Raw genomic sequence first — 22874 nt, forward strand, 5'->3', positions numbered from 1 at the left:
GGAAATGGAACGGGACTCACCGCGGTTCTTGCGAGCCATGTCCTCCTGGCACCTACAAGAATGAAAATATGTCGTCCTGCACAGTTTGTCCAGAAGGTACGACATCTCTCGCAAAGTCCCACTACTGCCAATGCAATGCCGGGATGTACTGGAATCAGTCAAGCTGTTACAGTTGCACCCCAGGTTCTGTCAGTCCACCAGGGTCACAAGAATGCCAGCTTTGTCGTCAAGGAACATTTGCTGATCCCGGAAGATCGTCCTGCAGCTGCCCTAAATGGAGGTCATGGAGCTGGAGTGAAGAGGGTGTTGGGTCTTGTCTGTCTATTCCGAAAGATCTTCTCTTAGTGCCGGTACTAGCTTGTATCACAGGGCTCCTAATGGTAGTCTCTATTGCTCTGGGATTGCTGTTCTGCTGTGAGCGAAGGAAGGGAAAGAATAAAGAGAAGGGACTTGGAAAAGTTGCCTATAATGCTTCAAGTGGAGTGCACCTGGGTGAAGAGGAGGGGAGTTCTCCTAGTGCAGATGACACATCTGACAACATTTACGAGAACTATGAAACTTGACGGTAAATATTCTTTGATAATTTGGCAATACTTCAAGCACATTTCATATGCCACGCAGCCACGCTATCTGTATCACTATCTTAATTTTTGAAATTGATCTTTGACACTCCATTAACTATTACACGGTACACCAATAACCAACTTTATTCTACAACCTCAGGTGAACCTTACAAAGCGAGAAGTACAGCAGTGACATTTCTCCCGCTTGATAGCATTTTCTTCTTGCAGGATTATTCACCTTGGAAATGTTAAGGACCGCGATCATAACCTAAGAAATTTGTAAAAAGTTATTTCTTTTTGAAGTTTGGACTAACTGATCTTTATATTAAGCTGCAGACAAGTTTGTCTGAAAGAATAATTAAAGTTCAAGTACTTCACTAATTAAAGTGTATTTTTGATAAATGATTGAATTTTTGAACTTTTTAAAGACCACAATATGTTGTAAAAGTTTTATACTTATTTCTTTAAATATTTGTATTCTTTTTGCAGAATTATTCACCTTGGAAATGTTAAGGACCGCAAAAACTTTAGAAATTTGTAAGAAGTTATTTGGTTTTGAAGTTTGAACTAACCGATCTTTAATTGATTAAGCTGCCGACAAGTTTGTCTGACAGAATAATTAGACTTATTAATTGGAGAGCATTTTTGGAAAATTATTGAACCTTTTTAAAGACCACGTGTTGTGAACTACATCGTATTACTTTAATTCTTTGACTTTCAATTTACCTCGAAGTTTAACTGCTTAAAAAGTTGTCTTATGGGTAGCTTACTTAACACTAACAGAAAACGGGTCGCGACGAGGGGAAAAATGTTTACGGCTATAACCAATAATGAAACTGACAATTTTGTGTTTAACAGCTGTCCTTCTCTTTTTTCATTAAATATTTTAAAAGTGGGATTATTTCATTATCAGTGCATTTAATATGTACGTCTGTCAAATTTAAGTGTAAATATAATTCATATAATTATATAGTGTTGATCGAAAGTTTTCTATCTGTAAGTACTGCACACAAAATACAACTATTGGAATGTCTTATCGGCACTTATTTTTTCGTCCCTAATTTGGCCAAATTCGGCACCTTTGGCCATACATAGGGCCGGACGGACTTTCTGGCCGGTCAGACTTCCTGGCCGGCCAAATTAGGGCTGTTCCCCATTTAAGTTTCGGGTTACTATCCCTGCGTTGACTTCTCATCTGTGCTCGCTTATCAGGACCCATTTTACTATTTTGGAGACAAATTTGTGGCATCATTGGTTGCACCCAACTTCTGCAGAAGGGTAATCAACTACTGTTGACATGGTGTTGTCACGGTGATAGTATCATACAGATATGATATACGTTTGTTACAACTCTATGAGAGGTCGAACCTGGAGAACCAATAATTTATAGATAAATACACACTGTAAACACATAATTATCCCTGTAAGTTTAGACAAGGCCCACTCCAAGGCCGATACTGGCTTTGATACATCCTTCACGAAACTTCACGAACTTTTGATACAGCCCTGTTAGTTATATACTCCTTTATAATATACTCCTTTAAAACCGCAGAACTTTACCTTAATCTAGACACATTCGTTTCGGTGTATCTCGTGAGTATTTGAGTGTGTCAGTTATTTGTGAAATTCGTATTGTTGTTAACTTAAGTTAGAGAGTTAGAAATAGACAACTTATCTGTAAGTTCAATGAAATGAGTCTCTTTCTTTAGGAGACTGAGTCGTTACGCCACTGATTACAAGCACTGAATCAGTAAATGCGATAAATCCTGACTCCTTTCTCGTGCTTACGTGTATACAGCTGCGCATACTTTTCATTGAATCAGGGCTGTGGCTGGCACGCATTTATAGGCTACTCAATTCAATATTGCAGGGTAAACAATAAGGTTTTAGTTTATGCCCTAATTACTTAATAGTCCAGACTTCGTTTGAGCCCATTCCTAATTCGCTGAGATTTTCAGATGCGTCATTGGGCCAATATGGGTGTTGCCCTGCTGGGTTATACGATAAAATGTTCGTCTCCGTCCGATTTTCGATAGTTTAAACCATTATGAAGGTCCTCGCAAAGCTTCAAGAGTATCCGAAGGTTTGCAGGTAGAAGTGCACTGGAGTCTGGTCTATAATTAATACAGAAAATTCATTTTATTCCACAGAAAATTAGCTGAATGAGCAACATCTCAAGTTCCAGCCGTGCGTAATGAATATTACGCATATTATCAGAGTTGATTGTTTAACTTTGAATAGATGTTTATATTGTCCAGTCCCCGATAACTCTAAGTTGCGTCATTTGACCTCTCTAGCCGGAATATCAGACGCTTCATGGTGCTAGCTCTTAGTCTTATGTGACGAAATAGTTAATTACCAAGGAAATTGTACAGCCTATAGGAACAGATATGCATTAAACCAATACATAGGTTCAGCCAGATTGTACCATGCATTGCTCAGTTTTCATCCTACCAAGTCCCGCTATAACGCCAGCTTAATTACATTCACTACACGTAATGATATAACCCTTCATTTCTACAGAGCAGCTCAATACCCTCCCCATCATTAGACCTGTAATAGCTTCCCAGCTGACTGGTGATAATAGCCTCCCTGCCCTCAGTGACTACTAATATTAGGTCCCTCCCTCTCAGCCCTCAGTGACTACTAATATTAGGACCCTCCCTCTCAGCCCTCAGTGACTACTAATATTAGGTCCCTTCCTCTCAGCCCTCAGTGACTACTAATATTAGGTCCCTCCCTCTCAGCCCTCAGTGACTACTAATATTAGGTCCCTCCCTCTCAGCCCTCAGTGACTACTAATATTAGGTTCCTCCCTCTCAGCCCTCAGTGACTACTGATATTAGGTCCTTCCCTCTCAGCCCTCAGTGACTGCTAATAATAGGTCCCTCCCTCTCAGCCCTCAGTGACTACTAATATTAGGTCCCTCCCTCTCAGCCCTCAGTGACTACTAATATTAGGTCCCTCCCTCTCAGCCCTCAGTGACTACTAATATTAGGTCCCTCCCTCTCAACCCTCAGTGACTACTAATATTAGGTCCCTCCCTCTCAGCCCTCAGTGACTACTAATATTAGGTCCCTCCCTCTCAGCCCTCAGTGACTACTAATATTAGGTCCCTCCCTCTCAGCCCTCAGTGACTACTAATATTAGGTCCCTCCCTCTCAGCCCTCAGTGACTACTAATATTAGGTCCCTCCCTCTCAGCCCTCAGTGACTACTAATATTAGGTCCCTCCCTCTCAGCCCTCAGTGACTGCTAATATTAGGTCCCTCCCTCTCAGCCCTCAGTGACTACTAATATTAGGTCCTTCCCTTTCAGCCCTCAGTGACTACTAATATTAGGTCCCTCCCTCTCAGCCCTCAGTGACTACTAATATTAGGTCCCTCCCTCTCAGCCCTCAGTGACTGCTAATATTAGGTCCCTCCCTCTCAGCCCTCAGTGACTACTGATATTAGGTCCCTCCCTCTCAGCCCTCAGTGAGTACTAATATTATAGGTCCCTCCCTCTCAGCCCTCAGTGACTACTAATATTAGGTCCCTCCCTCCCAGCCCTCAGTAGAGGCCCCTGTACTCTCTCTCTCTATCTCTCTCTCTCTCTCTCTCTCTTAGCACGACTAGTGAACACGGGAACCCTGGACCGGGGATAATTAGCGGTTAGGTAATAGCAGGAGGGGCCCGGGTCAATGAATTATTTAGGGGCCTCTATGATTGCTAATTAGGGGAGCTCATATAGTGGTTTACTAGACGACTGGAGCAGTACGTGTGGTTATCATACCCCACCTCTATAATGGGGTATTATCTCTGACATTGTAATGGGTTCACGGCCTGCCTGTTTCTTATCTCAGTCTTATCTGTTTAACTCGTTTCAGTATGTGAATACGAGTCTGATCTGACTGTTATCTGAGTCTTATCTGAGTCTTATCTGAGTCTTATCTGACTTCGAGAACAGTTCACTGCGTTCCTTTTTATGTTATCATGTCCAGTTTCTTTGTGGCGGATGGTGCTCTAGATTTTAGAGTTTGGTGGCACTTATCTAACTGTTTAAAAGTTTGGTTAAAACTAGATCATAATTGGATCGGTTTTAATTTGGTTATACATCTTAGTGATCTTCATAAGCAATAACTTTAGAAAACTTGCTACGGATGTTAGCGTTATGATTCCAATTTGTATTTATATTTTGGCTCCGAAAAAGTGCGTTCAGTTCAGTTTTATTTTTGAAAAGTGGCTGCTTGATAATTTAAAAAATAAAAACAGCCACTTAAAATTCTCAAATGCTATAACACAAGCAGCTGTGCGATGTTGAACTTACAATCCTTTTTTTCTGGATAAGAATGAGTTCTACTGTCCCAAGTTAAAGTTATTGTTCTTATAGTAAAATACTAAAATAGTGTGCATGCAAACGCGTCATGGTCAATTGTCCTGTTAGCTGTATTACAAAATTTTATAAAAATAAGACAAAATGTTAAGATTTTAAAGAAAAGAACCGTAAAATCACAAAGTTGCTGTCTTTGTTTAGACACAAAGGTAACACGTGGAGAATCATCAAAGAGAGACAGAGAGAGGGAGAGAAAATTGTAACAAAGAACTGCCCACTAAGAAGTTTTCTATATAAAAGGGGTAAACCTCGGAGAGCAGAGCAGTTGAAGAATTTTAAGAATATGAGGGTCACAGTTATCTATTTGACTTTTGCTGCTACCATCTTTGTACTAGTGAGGTAAGTTGTTCTGTACAATTAAGTTACAATTTGCTTACAATTTATTTACAATTTACTTACAATTTACTTACAATTTACTTACAATTTACTTAAAATCATAGCTTTTAGATATTTCAAAAAGGTTTTAATATTAACTCTATAACCATCCTGATTTAATACCGGAAACAATAACAAATAAAAGCGAATTAAGAATAACATCCAACAGTGTTGTAAAAGGAGAATCTAGCGCAGAGGAACTTCAGCCGGATCTGGAACCTCAAGCTCACACTCTCTTTGAGAAGGAGAACCCAATTGATCCAGGTTGGTACTTGTGGATGGTGATGGTATTAGAGGGGGATATGTTTTTGTATGTTTGTAGCTAAATATTTATACAAAATGATTTCATTATTTCAATAATCCAATGAATGCTGGCTAAAAGTTATGTTTCCCCAATTACTGGGATATATAATTGTTTCTATGAATTTATAGTCTTATTAAAAATAAAAACGCCACACTATAAGGCGTACGTGTTGAAGATATTTAGGATTGAACCGCATGATTCACAAGCCTGATCTTAGATCTTCAATTCACATTTGTTTTTAATTAAATCTTAAACACTGAAATAAATGTCTTCATTCTTCAGTAATTGGTTATTTTTTTCAGAAGCTCACGGAGTCTATACTCTCTTTGACGGGGAAGAAGAATTAGGTAATTATTAATTAATTGGGTAACATATCGCTGTCACAATTTATAATTATATTTAATAAATGAATAATAAGATTATCGTAATTCAACGATCACTATTTAAATAATGCTATAAACTATAAGATTTCTGATTTTGTGGGGCGTAATGTCTTGTCGATCTTTAAGTTTAAATAACAAACTAAATTACTCAAGTTTCTTTAGCACTTACATCACCATTAACCAAATTTTGAAATAAATCGGTTTATGGCCAGTTTTGATGATTAATTCATATTTCCCTTGACACTTTTATTTCCATTAACCGCTATAAACTTATTTTATTTTTGAATTTAAAGATTAAACGTCTCTAACATTTAAAAGGTCGTGAAGCAACAAACTCCGTCCTGAAGACCAGACGCTCTCTTTACAAGATCCTGCGTCAGAAGCAAAAGAGCCAGGCTCTTCTGAAGCCGAGGAGTGCAAGTAGGAGGCGTTCTCTGTACAACATTGTCAGGAAGAAGTCGAGGAAACCAGCGCCTCTTCCACAAGCGCCTCTTCCTCCAGCTCCAGAACCTGTTGTAATACCTCCTCCTGCACCACGTGAATCAGATAAAGGAGATCGGCTAGGAAATGAGGGCTTCGTCGAAGAGCCAGAAGTCGAGGAGCAAGAAGCCAAAAGTGAAACCGACACTGAGAAGAAGGTTGAAACAGAAAGTGAGACAGTTACTGAAAGAAATGATTCGGAGACGGACACCTTAAAGGACAGCAGCCCCATTGATAGAAAATCCACTCTAGGAAATACACTGGATGGTTAGCATAACGTGCGGTCATGCTATGTGGTTTTGCTATGTGGTGTTGCTATGTGGTGTTGCTATGTGGTGTTGCTATGTGGTATTGCTACTTTGTGTCTTTAAATGTGGGCCAAAACTACTATAACAGTTTACTGTCAATAATCCATTTTACAAATTAGGTCATTTTATTAAGTTTATTTATTAAAGTTATGACATTTCGTCATTCTGCCATTTTTTATATATTTGTTGTGCTTATGTGCTCTTTCAATGAACGTGAAACTGTGCTAACCACCTACTAATAACGTGCTTATCACGTGCTATCCACGTGCTAACCACGTGCTAACCACGTGCTAACCACGTGCTAACACCGTGCTAACCACGTGCTAATAACGTGCTAACCACGTGCTAACCACACGCTAACCACGTGCTAACCACGCGCTAACCACGCGCTAACCACGTGCTCTCCACGTGCTAACCACGCGCAAACTATGTGCTAACACCGTGCTAATAACGTGCTAATAACGTGCTAACAACGTGCTAATGTTGCTGTAAATTTCAGCATAATTTTTTAATTGATTAATTATGATTTTTGTTATCAATTTGTGATTCTTAAAAGACTCTGACCAATCGTCAGTTTGCTTGGATTCGTGCCAACTTCATCAGCTCTCCAACTTATGCTTTAAATGAATAATATAGTATATACCGCAGTTATCCATTCTTTGTGGCAAACAGTAAACAATGCTTCTCACTTTACTGCAGCGTGAGAATGTAGTGAGATTGAGAATACACCGTGATTACGGTACTGCATTATTTAAGCTACTATAACCCAAGCAACAGAGGTTGAGAATCTAAAATATTTCGGGTAACAAGTAGGCTGACAACCTAACAGACACACCCTCAGGTGGGAGATATCGCAGAGGGAGGTTGTGAACAAACCACAGAAGATGAGAGAGTACCGGACTGGTTGGAATTTACCAAGGATCGTGCAGCAGAAAGGGCAGAGATCGTCGTCAGTCGCAGCGATATGCTAGCCAGTTTATTGTGTATATAATGATTTGAACGGAAGATTGTAATGTGATAAACCCTTTTGGAGTGACCGGAATGATTTAAAAGCAATTTTTTCATTGTAGATTAAGAGATTACTTGTTGTTTCTTTGATTGTAAGGATGTGTTATTGAGATTTAAAATATATTTATTTCATTATCTAAAAGAGGTTGTTGTCAATTCTAAAATTTATTGCTTTTACTCGCAAAACGGCCATATAAGATATTTTAGTAAGGAGTCGAAAAACTAAGTGTCTTATAAATAAAATAACTGCGAGACAAACAAAATGAAAGGGTAATGGTGGGAAAAGTAATCATCATCCCGCGGGTCTTCAGATCGCTCACATTATCAATTTTTCTTTTGGTTTTTACTTCTTTCACGGTCGAATAGGTCGTGATAGTAATTTTCTTAAAAATTCATTTAACGTTCGTTCTGCATACTTCTTCATAAATCATTTCATTCATCATTTATATTCTTCAGTCGTCGTCCTATCAATTTCTCCCGTGGCAATTTCTATCTGATTCTATAATTCCACTAGGAAACACTCTTTCATTTCAAACACAACGAAGTTTTTTTTAAGTCAAATCTTAAGAAAAACTTCTTCGCTCGACATGATGGCTTTGTGGTTTTCACTGTCCTTGTGTGAAAATAGTGTTATTCCCCCGATCATGGATGAGGGTATTGCAATGTGTTTCATACCACAAGGAATGTTCAGGCTGTGGAAACGTTCCTCTTCTCTTTCAATTACCTGTTGGAGGGTATTTATTAGTTAAGATATTGGTATTTAAAATATTAGAGGGTATTCATTAGCTACTATACTAACTAAGATATTGGTATCTGAAATGAGTTGAATGTTATAATGATGTTACCATAGGATGGCATTCTTTTTACAATTCTCTTAGTCTTAAATTTGTTAAATGTGTTAAATATGTCAAATGTGTAAAACTTTAATGAGTTTAATGTGTTTAATGTGTTTAATGTGTTTAATGTGTTTAATGTGTTTAATGTGTTTAATGTGTTTAATGTGTTTAATGTGTTTAATGTGTTTAATGTGTTTAATGTGTTTAATGTGTTTAATGTGTTTAATGTGTTTAATGTGTTTAATGTGTTTAATGTGTTTAATGTGTTTAATGTGTTTAATGTGTTTAATGTGTTTAATGTGTTTAATGTGTTTAATGTGTTTAATGTGTTTAATGTGTTTAATGTGTTTAATGTGTACGTTAAATATATTAAATATGTTATATGTTAAATATGCATATATTGTACCTCTATCTGGCCGGCTACATTCATTTGTCTCCACTCAGGGTAACTCTTCAACTGTTCGTAGTCCATATCACCTTTTAACCTCCCCAACACCTCATCACGTGAGATCATTATAACTGATTCGCTCTCTATACGCTGCAGGGATGTTATTGTCAAACATCAAACACAAGGATTTATTTCTTGTCGGAGATATAGTCACAGGGATAACCAGTCACTATTACACTGTCTTTTCGATGCTCAAGGCAAAGGAGTTACTTAACTTTAAGTGCAAAAAGGTTTCACAATTTTAATGCGCACAACTATTACTTATAAGTATAAATAGCTACATGCGAGTTTGACTGGAATGTCTCTCGACTTTTCTGGAATAAGATAACTGATAAGTTGGGAATATTGAGAGTAGGGTGTTCTTAGTTCTTAGTTCAAAAGTTTAATCCAGTTATTTTAAGAATAAAACTTTCTTTAAACATATTTTGAAAATAAGATAATCCAGGAAATGCCACACGTGATCTGACTTAAAGTTAAAAGAAGCAATGTGTAGAAGCTAGCTGCTAGCATCACAGTGTTCCGTGTAATATCATGCATGATCGCATCTCTGTTGATCGGAAAAACGTGCAATAATATAAAAACAGACGTTAGTATGCTAATGCATGTACCCGTTAATATTACTAGCGCTATTAGGTAACACTTGGCAGGGGTGATAACTGACGAGGAGCAAACATTCTTTATTTTCTACTGGAATTACAAGCAAAAATTGCAAAACAAGTGATTTAGCTGTTTGGTTTTTTTTTAAACAAAAATAAAAGTAAGTTAAAATATGCGTCATGAAAGTTTTTTTGCCTGTTGCGACTGATGATAAAATAGACTGCATGATTATTGCAATAGTGATAATTATAGCGTCCATAGCGATCCAGAATATTATCCTGCTATATTTGCATAAATTTATTTTTAACTAGTGGAACATGAGACCTATCCAAATTCTGAGGAATTGAGCTTAATGTCACGTTAAATAGTGCACCAGACCTATATAAATTATGAGTTTTTGTGCTTTAAGTCACGTTTACAAAGTAACGTTTTGAACAGAAATTATGAGCATAATTTACTTTAATATGCATGTTGCACTTGTTGGAAACAAATGGAGACACACAGGATCATCGCAGATCAATATTCATTATTCAATATAGCGCAATATTCAATGTAAGTATAAATTTATCATTCAATATTAATATTCAATACATATCAATAATCAATGTTAAAATTCAATATTCAATATTAATTATATCAAATATAATATTCAATAATTCAAAAAATTGTACCTGTTTGAAGTGTTCGGCTTTCATCTTAGAAATTGGGTTAGAAAGGTGGACTCCATCATAACTAACTGCGTATATCTAGATCAGACAGATATGTTAAGTGTGTTAGATATGTTAAATATGTCAAATATGTTAAATATGTTAAACATGTTAAATATGCTGAATATGTATATCTAGATCAGAGAGACATGTTAAATAACAAATATGTTAAATATGTTAAATATGTATTTCTAGATCATGGAGATACTCGGTGAGCTTTAAGGGTCACTGTACAAGCTACGGTATTCTTATCAGAAGTGGATTTCGGGTGAACTGTATAAACATGCTCTTATTGCTCATCGGCATTTATTTATCGGCATTTAGAGCTGAAACATTCCGAACCAGTCTAAAGAATTTTAGGCAAGTTTCCATAAACGATATTTTATGATCGTCGCCGATAATCGCTTATTGAGCGCTTTTTCGGCGCTTTTTTTTATAAAAACCGTTTACAATCGCTTTTTTTACGATTATAAACGGTTCAAAAAAAATCGCTTATAATCGACTATAATTGATGTCATAATTCAAAAAAGCGCTTTTTTGAATTTAAAAGCGCTTATAAGCGCTTTTAAGCGCTTACTAGCGTCGCTGAGCGATTTGAAAGCGGTTTTCCAGTAGGATTGGCGCCAAAAACGGGTGGATAAGCGGTTGGCCGGATAAGCGACTCGTAGACGCTTTTTTGAACCATTTATAAGCGATTATAAGCGCTTATAATTGGGGTGCAATTTAGCTGTTTGTAAAGCGCAAATAAAGCGCTTATAAGCGCTTTTAAAATTGAGTCAGGAAGACGCTATATTACATCTTATAACCGCTTATAATCGATTATAAGCGTTTTTTTAGAAATCGCTTATTACGGCTAATTCATCGCTATTTCACCGCTTTTACCGCTTTTCCTATCATCCATGGCCAGGTGAGCAGGAATTAAAAAGCGCTTATAAGCGCTTTTTCGATGCTGCCCCTAGCCTGGTCGGAACGGGGAAGTGCCCGGAATTTAAAAGCGCTTATAAGCGATTTCTCAATTCCCCTTAACCTGGTCGGAACTTGCATGTGCTTTTCTGAGCAACCTGGGGTGCACCGGCAGAGTCAGGATTTAAAAGCGCTTATAGGCGCTTATGATCGCTTTTCTACCACTTTTCCTATCACCCATGGCATGGGTTGGCAAGAATTATAAAGCGCTTATAAGCGTTTTTCAATGCTGCCCCTTAGCTGGTCGGAACGGGGGAGTGCCCGGAATTAAAAAGCGCTTATAAGCGCTTTTAAATTCAAAAAAGCGCTTTTTTGAATTATGACATCAATTATAGTCGATTATAAGCGATTTTTTTTGAACCGTTTATAATCGTAAAAAAAGCGATTGTAAACGGTTTTTATAAAAAAAAGCGCCGAAAAAGCGCTCAATAAGCGATTATCGGCGACGATCATAAAATATCGTTGATGGAAACTTGCCGAATTTTACTTGAGACACTCAATCTGTGAATTGACTGTAAAATCCGGATCAGAAAATTATTTATGAGTGGCATAGTTAAAATGTTTCTTGGGTACAATTTGTATTGATTCCGTTTGATGCGACAAGGAAAGGGCTCTTATCAGGAAAGAGCCTTTTCCTTATCCTTTCCTGATAAGAGCCTTTTCCTTGTCACATCAAACGGGATCAATACACATGTTAGCCAAGGAACAGCCAATTGATAATAAAAAAAAAGATATGAATGAGTCCTGTTTAAATAAATAGTAATGTATACAAATCAATAGTTCTTACCATGTGGTGATGCCAATCTTTAGGGAGGTAACTTTTTTCTTCCTCCGTCACACTTCTTACTGACTTCTGCAAAAGGATGGATGTTTGAAAAAAAGTTAGTGGGCTAGAAGACTTTTATTGAATTCAACTTTAGTACTATATATTCGGAACCACCAAGCAAGTGTGTTAACAGAAACTTAACAACACTTAAAGACTGAGTATGGATATGGAGATTGTGAAACACAAGGATATATTTAAAGTCATGGTAACGTAAAACATTCAGAAGTCACCATAAAACATTAGAACTATCAGTAACTTTTTACAGAATGAAGTTAAGACAAATGGATGAAAGGCAATTCAAAAAGTACATTCTAACAAGACTTTTGAAACACCCTGTATTCTCGCAATGTCTGAACGCTCAATATGGAGTAGTGTAATGTACCTGATAGTTGAGTGTAGCTAAAGGGACCACGCCTCTTTTTATCCAACCCGCCAGCCAGTATCTTATATCCACCCTTCTCTGGGGGAATATGAATTAAAATGATATTCTTAATAAACTACCCTTTATCTTGAGTTTGTAGTGTTCGCACTAGAGCTGCAGGTATTCAAGTTACATACTCTACTTTAAAAGAATGTGGGTGTTGTTTCACGAAAACATTTTGGAAGGATCAGCGACTGTTATCTGACAGCTGTCGGAGTTACTGTCGGACGAAAGTTGTGTTATCATTCGGAAGTAAGGGTATTTAAATACCTGAGGGTAGAACTCGAAGAAGCGTCCCCCTATTCTGCCGTTGCTGAGGGTTTCCATCGCTTTAAGAATGTCATGGTGCGACATCCCTGGAGATAAGTGATAGATGATCCACAGTCTTACATGAATAACCTTACAAAGCAATATGACTCGAGAAAGAGTTTTATCATATTTTATAACTTTGTCGAGTGGCTTCGTGCAACAACTTTTACCCAGTTTACAAACAAAAAATAATCATGAGTCATGACTACACAAACATAGTGTAAGATCAATAAAAAATATAACAAAATAAAAGAATCCACCGTTAAATAAACTACTCAACAAACCATGTCTTGAGCAGGATATAAGGTAAATAAACTCCTCAACAAACCATGTCTTGAGCAGGATATAAGGTACTCAGGTAGGGGTGAAGTGTCGTCCTTCTTACGGAAGAAAGACATGTTCAGGGCATCGTCCATAGTCAGCTTGGGGGTAACACCCAGAGATTGCTGTGAAAATGGGGCATGTCAAGAAACTGAACCCACGTGTTGATAAATGATGAAATAAAAAATGGGGGAGTAGCCCGAAAAGGGGCCAAAACTCGGAGTATAAAATGGTATAATAGAGTCTCGAAAAATGGAACATGGAGATTTTGTTGAAACGAATTAATGATTGGGAAATTTCTATTGAATAACAATGTTCAATGCTTACCATAACTTGCCATACTCCAACCAAACCGCTTTCATCACATTTTGGTGATCTGGCCTGCTTTTCTCTTGCCTGCCTCTCGTTCCATAGCGCCACAGGCTCCGCCTAAAAGTTCATAACAATTACATACCTTGTCTGGTATTAAGTACATACCTTACCAGGTCTTATCAGTAAATATTACCAAATTTGATACAGAAATTGTAATTTTCAATATCAAATAACAACAATTAAAGAAACTTACTTTTAATCTCAAGAAACCTTCCAGCTTATCGAGGTCTTCCTTCAACTCGTTCTTGTATACTTTCCAATGGGCAGGATCCTGAAACATGATTTTGAGTCAGTACTAGTATACTACTTTTACAATTTCTAACTCCTTCTTAATCTGTATTAAACAAGTTACAGTTAGGTATTTTTGACCTGCTAAACCACTTGATAGCCTAAAAACATGTCTTATACTTTAATTAGTGTTCATTGAATTGGGTGTTACTTTGTGGAATTGGAGCCTACCAAAACCCACTAAGAGCTAACGGCTGTTTGATCAGAGTATAAGCTGGAGATGGAAAATGAAATAAAGTGACTAAGAGTAAAATCATGAAATCGAATTGTGATTTTACACGAAAACTTACTCAGAAATTTGTTGATTATACAGAAATTCAAGAGCCTAAACAAATCCCAGGCTAACGATAACGAAATTAACGATGTTCCTAAATTTCATATTTTTATAATCTATTGAATGATCACGTTATTGCAAACATCTTCCAAGCATATTATAATCATCTTGCTTGACATTTCCTCAGCTTTATTTACACTTTTAAACAGTTTCAATCACAACCAATGATTGGCGTCTTTAAATAAGATAACAGTAGCAATGATCTTAACATGCACTTATAAAAGTATTGACCTCTTGACCACTCAGATTTATCACTATTGTTTTATTGTTGTATTGTTGATCAATTAACAAATTATGAGATTACGCTGTTACAACCGGAGATGTCATGCTTGATCATTAGCAAAGAAATCAAGTTTCTTAATTCTTTTCACGGACATAAACTCATCAGCTCGTATGCTCAGAATCTCTTGAGTTTTATCAGAGACTCTTCCTCGGGTATGATCCTTAAAATGTACTTTTCTTATAAGGATGTATTTATAACGAGTACTCTCCTAGATTAGAGCTTTAACCTCGAATGTATAAGGTAAGGATTACGGCTTACTTATTGAATATTCAACCGCTATCATAAAAATCCACCACCTTGACTACATCAATACATTTTATGAGTCGGGAGTCTGCACCCTTTCGAGCTTTTGATGCAGGAGCTGTCGAAACCAATTATAATCTGTCAGGGTACGAGGAGGTACAAAGGACCCCCTGACGGTCTCTAGTTGATTGTTCTTCTTATTACTCTATGAATAATGATTACATGTAAGTGGACTGTTTTACAGGTCAGCCAGATTTGCTTTGTTAAGATTTAGCGTGTGAGGTTTTAAAAGTTGATTATTATATATGAGAAAATGTGTTAGACTTAGTCGGAAATGAAGAAAGCATTTGCTTCTAGTTTCTACGGTGTATAAACAAAATCTCACAATACCTTCAAAGCTTGTCCAAAAAGGGGGATATTAGCGGTAGATAGGATCTGCAGACTCATTCAGACTCTGCCACATGCTCAGTAGAGTTTACTCACTACAACTGACTAAACAAACGGTTTATTACCCTTAAATTCAATACTGTCTGTTGAGTCTGCCAACTCTGGCGAAGAATCAAGTCTGTCTGCTGCAGATTCTATTACTGTCTGCCTAGTGGTCACAGTGCTAGTGGTCACAATGCTCTGTGCTAGTGGTCATGACAGACAGGTATTACGCTACTGGTAATAAGAGATTGTGTATTTTATAGAAAACTGTAACACTCTGCCTACAGTGGGTTGGGACACCACACATTTCACCCTCCGATATTGTAAACAAGGTTATCTTGTTGAAGTTAGGGTTGTGATTAAAACTAATGTGTGGGTACAACATTTCATTTAAAGCCTAGCTGGCCAATGGGGGCAGGGGGCGAAACGTCCATAGCTAAAAATCATACGAGTCGCACAAGACCTCTGTACCTCTCTTTTGACGAATACACTGTAGTCGAAATCATCTTTAGCCATGTCCTCCTCCAAATCTACCAGCTGAGCTACCGTACTCTTTACTTGCCTCGGTTTGTAAGTATCAAAATATGCATTGTCAATAGCAACCCGAGCTAGGTTCCTCGAGTCCTTCAAACTTATCCTCCGTTCCTTAGAAGCCGCCACAATCCGTTCCTTAGAAGCCGCCACGATCCGAGCCTTGTCAGTGATAGTGAACAGTTTACCACCACTTTCCCGGCTGGTTTTACGGGTTCTTGTACCAGGGTGCATGTTGTTGTCTCCTAGTGGAGCCTCTTTCTCCTGATTTATCCGCTCAAATCGGGGACCAGTGTCCGTTTTATCGTAGTTGAATTGAGATCGGTCGTTTTTGTAAGAACGGTCTATCCCTTGTTTCATTTACTCGGGATTCGAGTTCACTTTGACAGTTTAATAATGGGAAACAATACTGTTTATGTAGAAAGTTTGGACATCTGCAGCTACATGGTACTAGGAGAACGGTATGTGTGAAGGGAAATCGTGTTATTTAGAGGCTGCTGCTAATTCATGATAGAGGCTGAATCAAATGTAAGAAATCAGTTGGTTTGCAGCATAGAAATATGTTGCGTTTTGTAACGTGCAATTAAAGCGTATCTAAAGCAAAAGAACGGCCTAATAAAAAGTACATTTATCAAATTCAAAACAGCGGCCAAAACAAAGCCCCAACACAACAAACCAATATCAACTATGCAAAGCCCCAACACAACAAACCAATATCAACTATGCAAAGCCCCAACACAACAAACCAATATCAACTATGCAAACTACTAGACATCCGGCCACAAACTATCAAAACTGATGAGTTAATACAAAAGCGTAGCAAAAAGTTATGCGGAGTAACGTGGAGCACAGAGCAAAGCGACAGACAGTGAGGCATCCTCCTGATCAAAGAGAATCAAACGATTACCATCATTACAAATCAACGAAAGAGTATAAACGGCTGTAAGCAGCGCCACGAAATGATTGTGTGTTAAAACCGGTAGATATAGACCAACTCTCTCTCTCTCTCTCTCTCTCTGATCAAGAGGAGGAGTGTTAAAACCGCTTTACACATCGTGTATACATACAACAATAACTCTCGATATAAGAGGACTGCAACACTCTACAAGAGCGACCTGATGAATCAAGCAGACTAAGATTACGTAGTATGCACTAGAAGAGCTGTACAAGTATTATTATAGAGCTCGTACAAGAACAGAATAATAATAATATAATCCTGCAATTCTCAACATGTTTCATCACTCATCAGCTCAGTGTGATGATGAGAGTGGTACTGGTATAAGCAAATGTTCAGTGCTTATCTCCAGAGGGCGTGTATCCGTGTTGTAGCGCTCACTTTAATGCGCGGAGTTATGTAACGCGCGGACATGGTGTTTAAAACCATGCTTAGTATTATTATTACAGGGGAGGGGAGGTTGTAACACAACTGTGATGGAAAGTGAAGTGCGGCCAGCAGCCAGGTATTAATGAATGAAACTTAAAAAGCCGTGCCGTAGGAATATTGTTATGAAGGAACATTCAAGATGTTTCTACAAGGTATCTAGGATCATAAGAATATTTTTTGTTGTGATACTGTCACTAAAATCCACTGCATAATTTCCCACCAGTGGCGAAATGTACATGTGTGCCATTAAATTTATTGGACTAATGAATTATATTTTTTAATCAATTCATCGATTGACTGCTTTATAAATAATTTTAAAAGTTACCTCGATTTGGTCTAGGGATGTTATGTATCTATAATAGTAATACCAACCGAGTAGGCATTTCATTGCTGTAAGATTGCCCCCAATGTGAATAATTATACACTTAGTGCATGTGGGAGGTGCGGGCAATCTTACCTGATTATTTCGTCAAGTTGAGGTATACTGCTGGAACACTGACAATCCACGAAGTAATTACGGTTAGCTGTTCTATTCCAAGCAATTGGCAAATAATAAATAGCAATGGACTATGATGTAAATGTTCTGTATCAGCTGAGTGTCTTATGTCATTGTTCTAATCATGTATCAGCTGTATATTCTATCATGCAAGCATGAAACAGGTTTATATCCTTGCTTTGTAAGTTTGTAAGTTGGGAGAGTTGAGACAAATGAGAGAGGGCCAAAGTTACCACCTTGGGGAACATTATTAAAAACGTTTCCATGTAATGATTAGTCGTTACCTCAGCCGTTTCTGGAAAATTCTTCCGTGACATCTTTGTAGAAGTAAAATAATTGTTGACGAGAAGGTTTAAAAAGTAAGTTTATTATTGAAACCGTGGATAGCCTGATGCTTATTACGGTCAAACCTCACAAGATGAAGCTAATGGAGAAAAAATGCACGTTCCGAATAAATATTTCTTTTTAAAGGAGTACATTGCTCCATGATGATGATGATTAGCGATTCAAGGAGCGCCTGGCCTGATGATATTGATAAACAGCAGCTTGTCACAACGTGTCATGATTCATTGTTATTTGGAAGCAAGCAGCATCTCAAATCGTGAGCATGGTTCTTTACTCCTTTATAATATGCCTCGTTGTGATCATTAATACTGTTCACTCCCCCAATGATTCTAATTTTAGACATTCTGTATCGTGGCTCACAATGATAAACATGTGATAATGAAATGCTGGCTCCCATACTCTCAGTGCTTCTTGACTCTTGTCATTTTATATCCTGCAAACTTGTTCCGGTATTGTTATTCTTTAAAATCCGGCTTACAATACTTTTGTAGCAGCTGCACTTAATTATATCAGAAACATTTGTCACTCAATATAAGTATCAAAATTAGAGGCTTATAATATCATACGAGTTTATATCACAGATCTATAGCAAGCATATCGTGATATAGAAATGCAGCCCTGTTTTTACAACGTTAATTGTCAAGAAAGTGTTTAACTGGTGTTGTTAAACTAGATTTTACTATAGAGGAATTGTGATATCAGATATGACATGCAGACCAAGACTTTTAGAGAAGCAGCTTATTGTAGAGTTTAACTAGAATTAGACATTTCCAAATAAAATCTGGTTAGCTCCTCAACTGCAATCAAATACTGGTGAGGCATTAAAACTGTATCCGGTATCGTAAAAGAATGAAAAATCCAATGTAATTTTTCGGCGTAGTCATTTCACCGTTAGTTCTTACTCAAAACCAGTCACGGGTGACAGGAGCATTATACTAATATACATATAGAGAAAGTTTATGAGAATATCACATACTTACGTTAAAGCTATCAATCACAAAACAACAGCCATGAAATTTAAACACGTATTATACACTTACTGTTATATCCACCATGTGGAACAGTACTATAACACACCAGGTTATAATTAAACTCTGTGATATCGCTAAATCGTATGATAATGATCATCATGGTATTTGGATGTAGTCCAGATATCCAATATCTTGGTAAAATGTCGGTTTGTACAAAACATTGGTTACTGTTAAAATGCACCGTATCTATTGGATATCTGATGAGCAAAACCTAGTCTTGGACCACAACTTTCGGTGGTACAGGGCCAGCTGGTATGAGAGCCAAACATGTTATGATCTTTAGGTTTTCGTGATACCCCAAAGTTTTAAACTTGGTGAGTTGAGGTTTAATTATAGGCTCAATACATTATATTTTTCCATTTTGATTTTTGAAAAGAAAAAAATTTTGAGATGACCATTGGGCGAATGAAGTTGAAAATCTAAATGAACATTCTACGAGTCCTTTTCATCAGAGATAAACTTAACATCTTTATAGCCATCCAGGAGCAAAGTCTAAAAGAAGTAAAATTTTGTCATTTGCAGTTGCCTCAAATCTGCGGTAAACTCTTCCTTTGTCTTTAAAGAGTAGACTCTGCCCCCTGGCACACTCTGCCCCACACTCTGCCCCCTGGCACACTCTGCCCCACACTCTGCCCCTGGCACACTCTGCCCAACACTCTACCCCCTGGCACACTCTGCCCCACAATCTGCACCACACTCTGCACCACATTATGACATTGTGGCTCAATCTGCTCGGTTGTTCGTGACCAGAGTCGGTCTAAGGGACAAGTCCGATGAGTTTGATTAAAAGCTTGCAATATTTCCCAAGGATCTAACCCTGAAATTGGTGTGTAGTAGCTTGTGAGTAAGTTTCGGGTCAGTGATCATGCCGAGTATAATGGTATCTCTTGGCAGGTCCATCTGCAGTCTCTCAGAAACAACACTTAATAAATTGAATAGTGAATAGTAGTCGCCCAATTACGTATCCAACCTCAAAGTTCCTCCAAGGACCTTTATATTTCAAATTAGGTTTTCAGCGTGGCCCAAAAGCTTCAAATGAAAGGTGAACAGTGTAAAATATTCTTTCAACGTTTAAAATGTCCCCTACAATTTTGTTTTTTGACAATGATATGACTATTACATGACGGCTTTTCAGTAGCCTATCAATAAAGAGATGCTACTTATCACAAAACGGAACCCTTTTGTATTCTATTTAGTCTGATCTTAAAGGAACGGCTCTTCTTTAAAAGCTCGACCTCAATAGACATGTGTTGTCTACATGTTTTAACACATGCACGCCTGTAATACGAGCAACTTTTCAATTGTTTAATAATAAATTTTAAACATTTTTTCCAGTAAAAGTTGACGAGGTCTCAGGTCATCCGTCAATTTTCTCATGTACCTAGTACAATTGCCTAGCTTGCTAGGATATTGCTCGCGACAAATAAAAGAAAAGGGAAACAATAATAACTGTCGCACGCTGAAACAAACATAAGATGCAATCAGAACCTGGCTATTCTGTCCTTCTTGCCATTATTGTGATGATGTCATGTGGTTCAACACATGGGCAGACACAAAACCAAGCTCAAAACCACCTGCCACACAACAAAATATCTTCTTGGAGAAACAATGAGTTCTTCATGTAGACTAACTGCTAAACACTTTAACTCAATTGTCTGACTAATCGCTAAACGGTATTTGCCAAATGAAAAGAATCCCATTATTTAGTTCTGCTCTGCCTTTGTCAGGATGGTAACATGACAAGGTTCAGATTTTATCCGATCAAATAATTATAATCACTCGTTTTAGTGGGGTACAGCCCTTGAGAAAGATCTTATTATGCCGTAATGACAGCCACAAACTGATGATATAAGACCAAAGTTGCTGAATTCTGGATTTGAATTTCGGTATTTGTTTTGCATTTTTCAAATGCAATATCAATATGAGACAGTGTCCGAACGGTCCGACTGATCGCGGCATTTGTCGGATAAGAGTCTTTTTGGACACCGGTTTGCTCTGAGTGTTACTTTTTGACAACGAATGTTTGATGAGGCAAGAAACGCCACGGAGCGCTTTTACGTGAAAGTGAGGCATACAGCAATTAACCAAAATAATGAATAATTCACCAAACTTTTATAATCACATTGAAAAAGCTTCAGAGAATCCTTAAAGTGGGAATCGGTCAGAAGATAATTTTCACTTAGAATCCTAAAAAAGCAAAGCCAAACTAATAGTTGATCGGCACACCGCTACAAGCAAAGCAAGCTTTGTAACCTTTGATCTTGGAAAAAGTAATCATGAAGTAATTCATGATTACGCGAGAATCCGTGATTGTACATTACAAAATCAATTATAACTCAGTAAAAACAAAACTCACAAGGTTAAAAGTAAGTAGAGGACGTCTTCAGGAGTTTCTTCTCAGTCGGTTTTCTCTACAAAGTGCAGAGCAAGCAAAAATGATAGGACAACTAAAATACCGGCTTTAATTAAGTACAATTGTTTTACGTGATTTACAAAACTTTCAGCGCGTCCGATGATCATCAACTGCTAAATCTACCGGAATCTGTTAAAAGAGTAAACCACGGTCCAATCACAATCAAGCAGCAAGGCCGTCCTCCAATCAGAAGGATGGGAATTATGTCACGTGACTGCGCGCGTGTCACGTGACGTGACCGCGTTCAAGCAAGGAGAAGCTGAACACGTTGAAAACACGGAACGTACACGGTTTAAAATACTGAAGACAAATTGTCAAATATTCGCTCTGTCGTGCATAGCCTCCCCCTTTTAACTGTAGCTACTGTTATCGTCACGTGCAGATGTAATTGGTGCACGTGCGTCGTGCAGATGCTATTGGTTCCGTTCACGTTACTTAAACAGTAGTGTTTAGAACTAGTTACAGTTTTAGAAACCGTCGTGACATGTTCTTACCATGTTTAATTGAGTATGTGTGTCAAATACCTTGAAGTATGCTAGCATGCTCTAGATCATGCTCTATATCAGGCTTTATAACTATGATAAAATTCTAGAAATACCGAGTGATATTTATTCTAGAAATTTACAAAGAATTAGTGGAGGAGACGACTGATATCATTTAATGTGAAGATATAAACGAAACTGTTTAAGAGTTTAAAACGAGAAAATTCTTTTTACCATTTCAGTTCGCTACATTGTTAAATCTTATAACTTTATAATCTGAAATACGATTTAATAATTCCTTTCATCTCAACATTCAAAGATATATAAGCGGCATCCACATTTTGAATCGGGATATCTATATAATATGCAACTGCTTATATGCTTATTACAGGTAAAATTCCGAACTTACGATGTCTATATCAAATCTTAACATGACAGCATAGAAAAGCTAACATTTCCTGATCACTTAATTTCTATATTAGTTGAGTTTCACGTGCTAAAACATGTTTTAGAAGGATCTGCAAGGTTTGAACAATCAAAATCACTCATTAATATGAAACATTTTTAAATACGAGCCAATCTTGGACCCAAATTTCACTGTTTCGACGGAATGTTTGTATAAAGACCAATTACAAAGACACGATGGAGGTAAGTGGAGGTTAGATTTTCGGAGAAAGTTTTAGAAAATGATTTAAAAAGCCGAGTACTTTAAATTAATAATAATATGAACGTTTCTGAGCAAAAAACGAATCTTTATGACTAATACATGCTTATTTGTTATTCGAATTGATAAAACCACATTATATATAAGAGCATTAATCAATATGTAAAACTTAATATAGCTCAGATATTTTCAACAATTCAATATTTTTAATATTCGTTATGCAATCTTCCATTGACTCGCATAAAAAGAATGAAATATCATGTTAATTGGTAGTTAACTGATATAGTTTACTGATATGAGCTATAATTGTTCAACTACTTATACATAAATTACATGTGATACATTGATCTATAATAC

The 22874-nt window shown here is 37.3% G+C and overlaps 2 protein-coding genes across 2 annotated transcripts; one reads left to right on the forward strand and one right to left on the reverse strand.

The window, feature by feature from the left end:
* Positions 1–4300: 4300 nt before the first annotated feature.
* On the forward strand, positions 4301–7932 carry LOC134825201 (protein TonB-like). The gene is made up of 5 exons (XM_063837353.1): positions 4301–5275; positions 5481–5575; positions 5918–5962; positions 6317–6745; positions 7628–7932. Exons 1-5 carry the CDS (start codon positions 5220–5222, stop codon positions 7654–7656), a joined length of 654 nt encoding a protein of 217 aa, XP_063693423.1. The 5' UTR covers positions 4301–5219; the 3' UTR covers positions 7657–7932.
* An 85-nt stretch (positions 7933–8017) lies between these two features.
* Positions 8018–16221, reverse strand: LOC134825200 (uncharacterized). Its single transcript, XM_063837352.1, has 10 exons — positions 15643–16221; positions 13788–13865; positions 13550–13651; positions 13230–13347; positions 12863–12948; positions 12554–12631; positions 12133–12198; positions 10347–10421; positions 9037–9168; positions 8018–8518 (listed from the first exon to the last, which is right to left on the reverse strand). The coding sequence occupies exons 1-10, from the start codon at positions 16060–16062 to the stop codon at positions 8351–8353; spliced, it is 1323 nt and encodes a 440-aa protein (XP_063693422.1). The 5' UTR covers positions 16063–16221; the 3' UTR covers positions 8018–8350.
* Between the last annotated feature and the right edge of the window lie 6653 nt (positions 16222–22874).

Source organism: Bolinopsis microptera, chromosome 13 (assembly GCF_026151205.1).
Source record: "Bolinopsis microptera isolate Bmic1 chromosome 13, MBARI_Bmic_1.0, whole genome shotgun sequence".
Classification (NCBI taxonomy): domain Eukaryota; kingdom Metazoa; phylum Ctenophora; class Tentaculata; order Lobata; family Bolinopsidae; genus Bolinopsis; species Bolinopsis microptera.

Coding starts and splice junctions, on each gene's coding strand:
- LOC134825201 (XM_063837353.1), top strand. CDS start 5,220: ATGAGGGTCACAGTTATCTATTTGACTTTTGCTGCTACCATCTTTGTA. Junction 5,576..5,917: donor GGAGAACCCAATTGATCCAG/GTTGGTACTTGT, acceptor TATTTTTTTCAG/AAGCTCACGGAGTCTATACT. Junction 5,963..6,316: donor TGACGGGGAAGAAGAATTAG/GTAATTATTAAT, acceptor AACATTTAAAAG/GTCGTGAAGCAACAAACTCC.
- LOC134825200 (XM_063837352.1), bottom strand. CDS start 16,062: ATGAAACAAGGGATAGACCGTTCTTACAAAAACGACCGATCTCAATTC. Junction 13,652..13,787: donor AAGGTTTCTTGAGATTAAAA/GTAAGTTTCTTT, acceptor ATGAACTTTTAG/GCGGAGCCTGTGGCGCTATG. Junction 8,519..9,036: donor ATGTAGCCGGCCAGATAGAG/GTACAATATATG, acceptor ACCCTCCAACAG/GTAATTGAAAGAGAAGAGGA.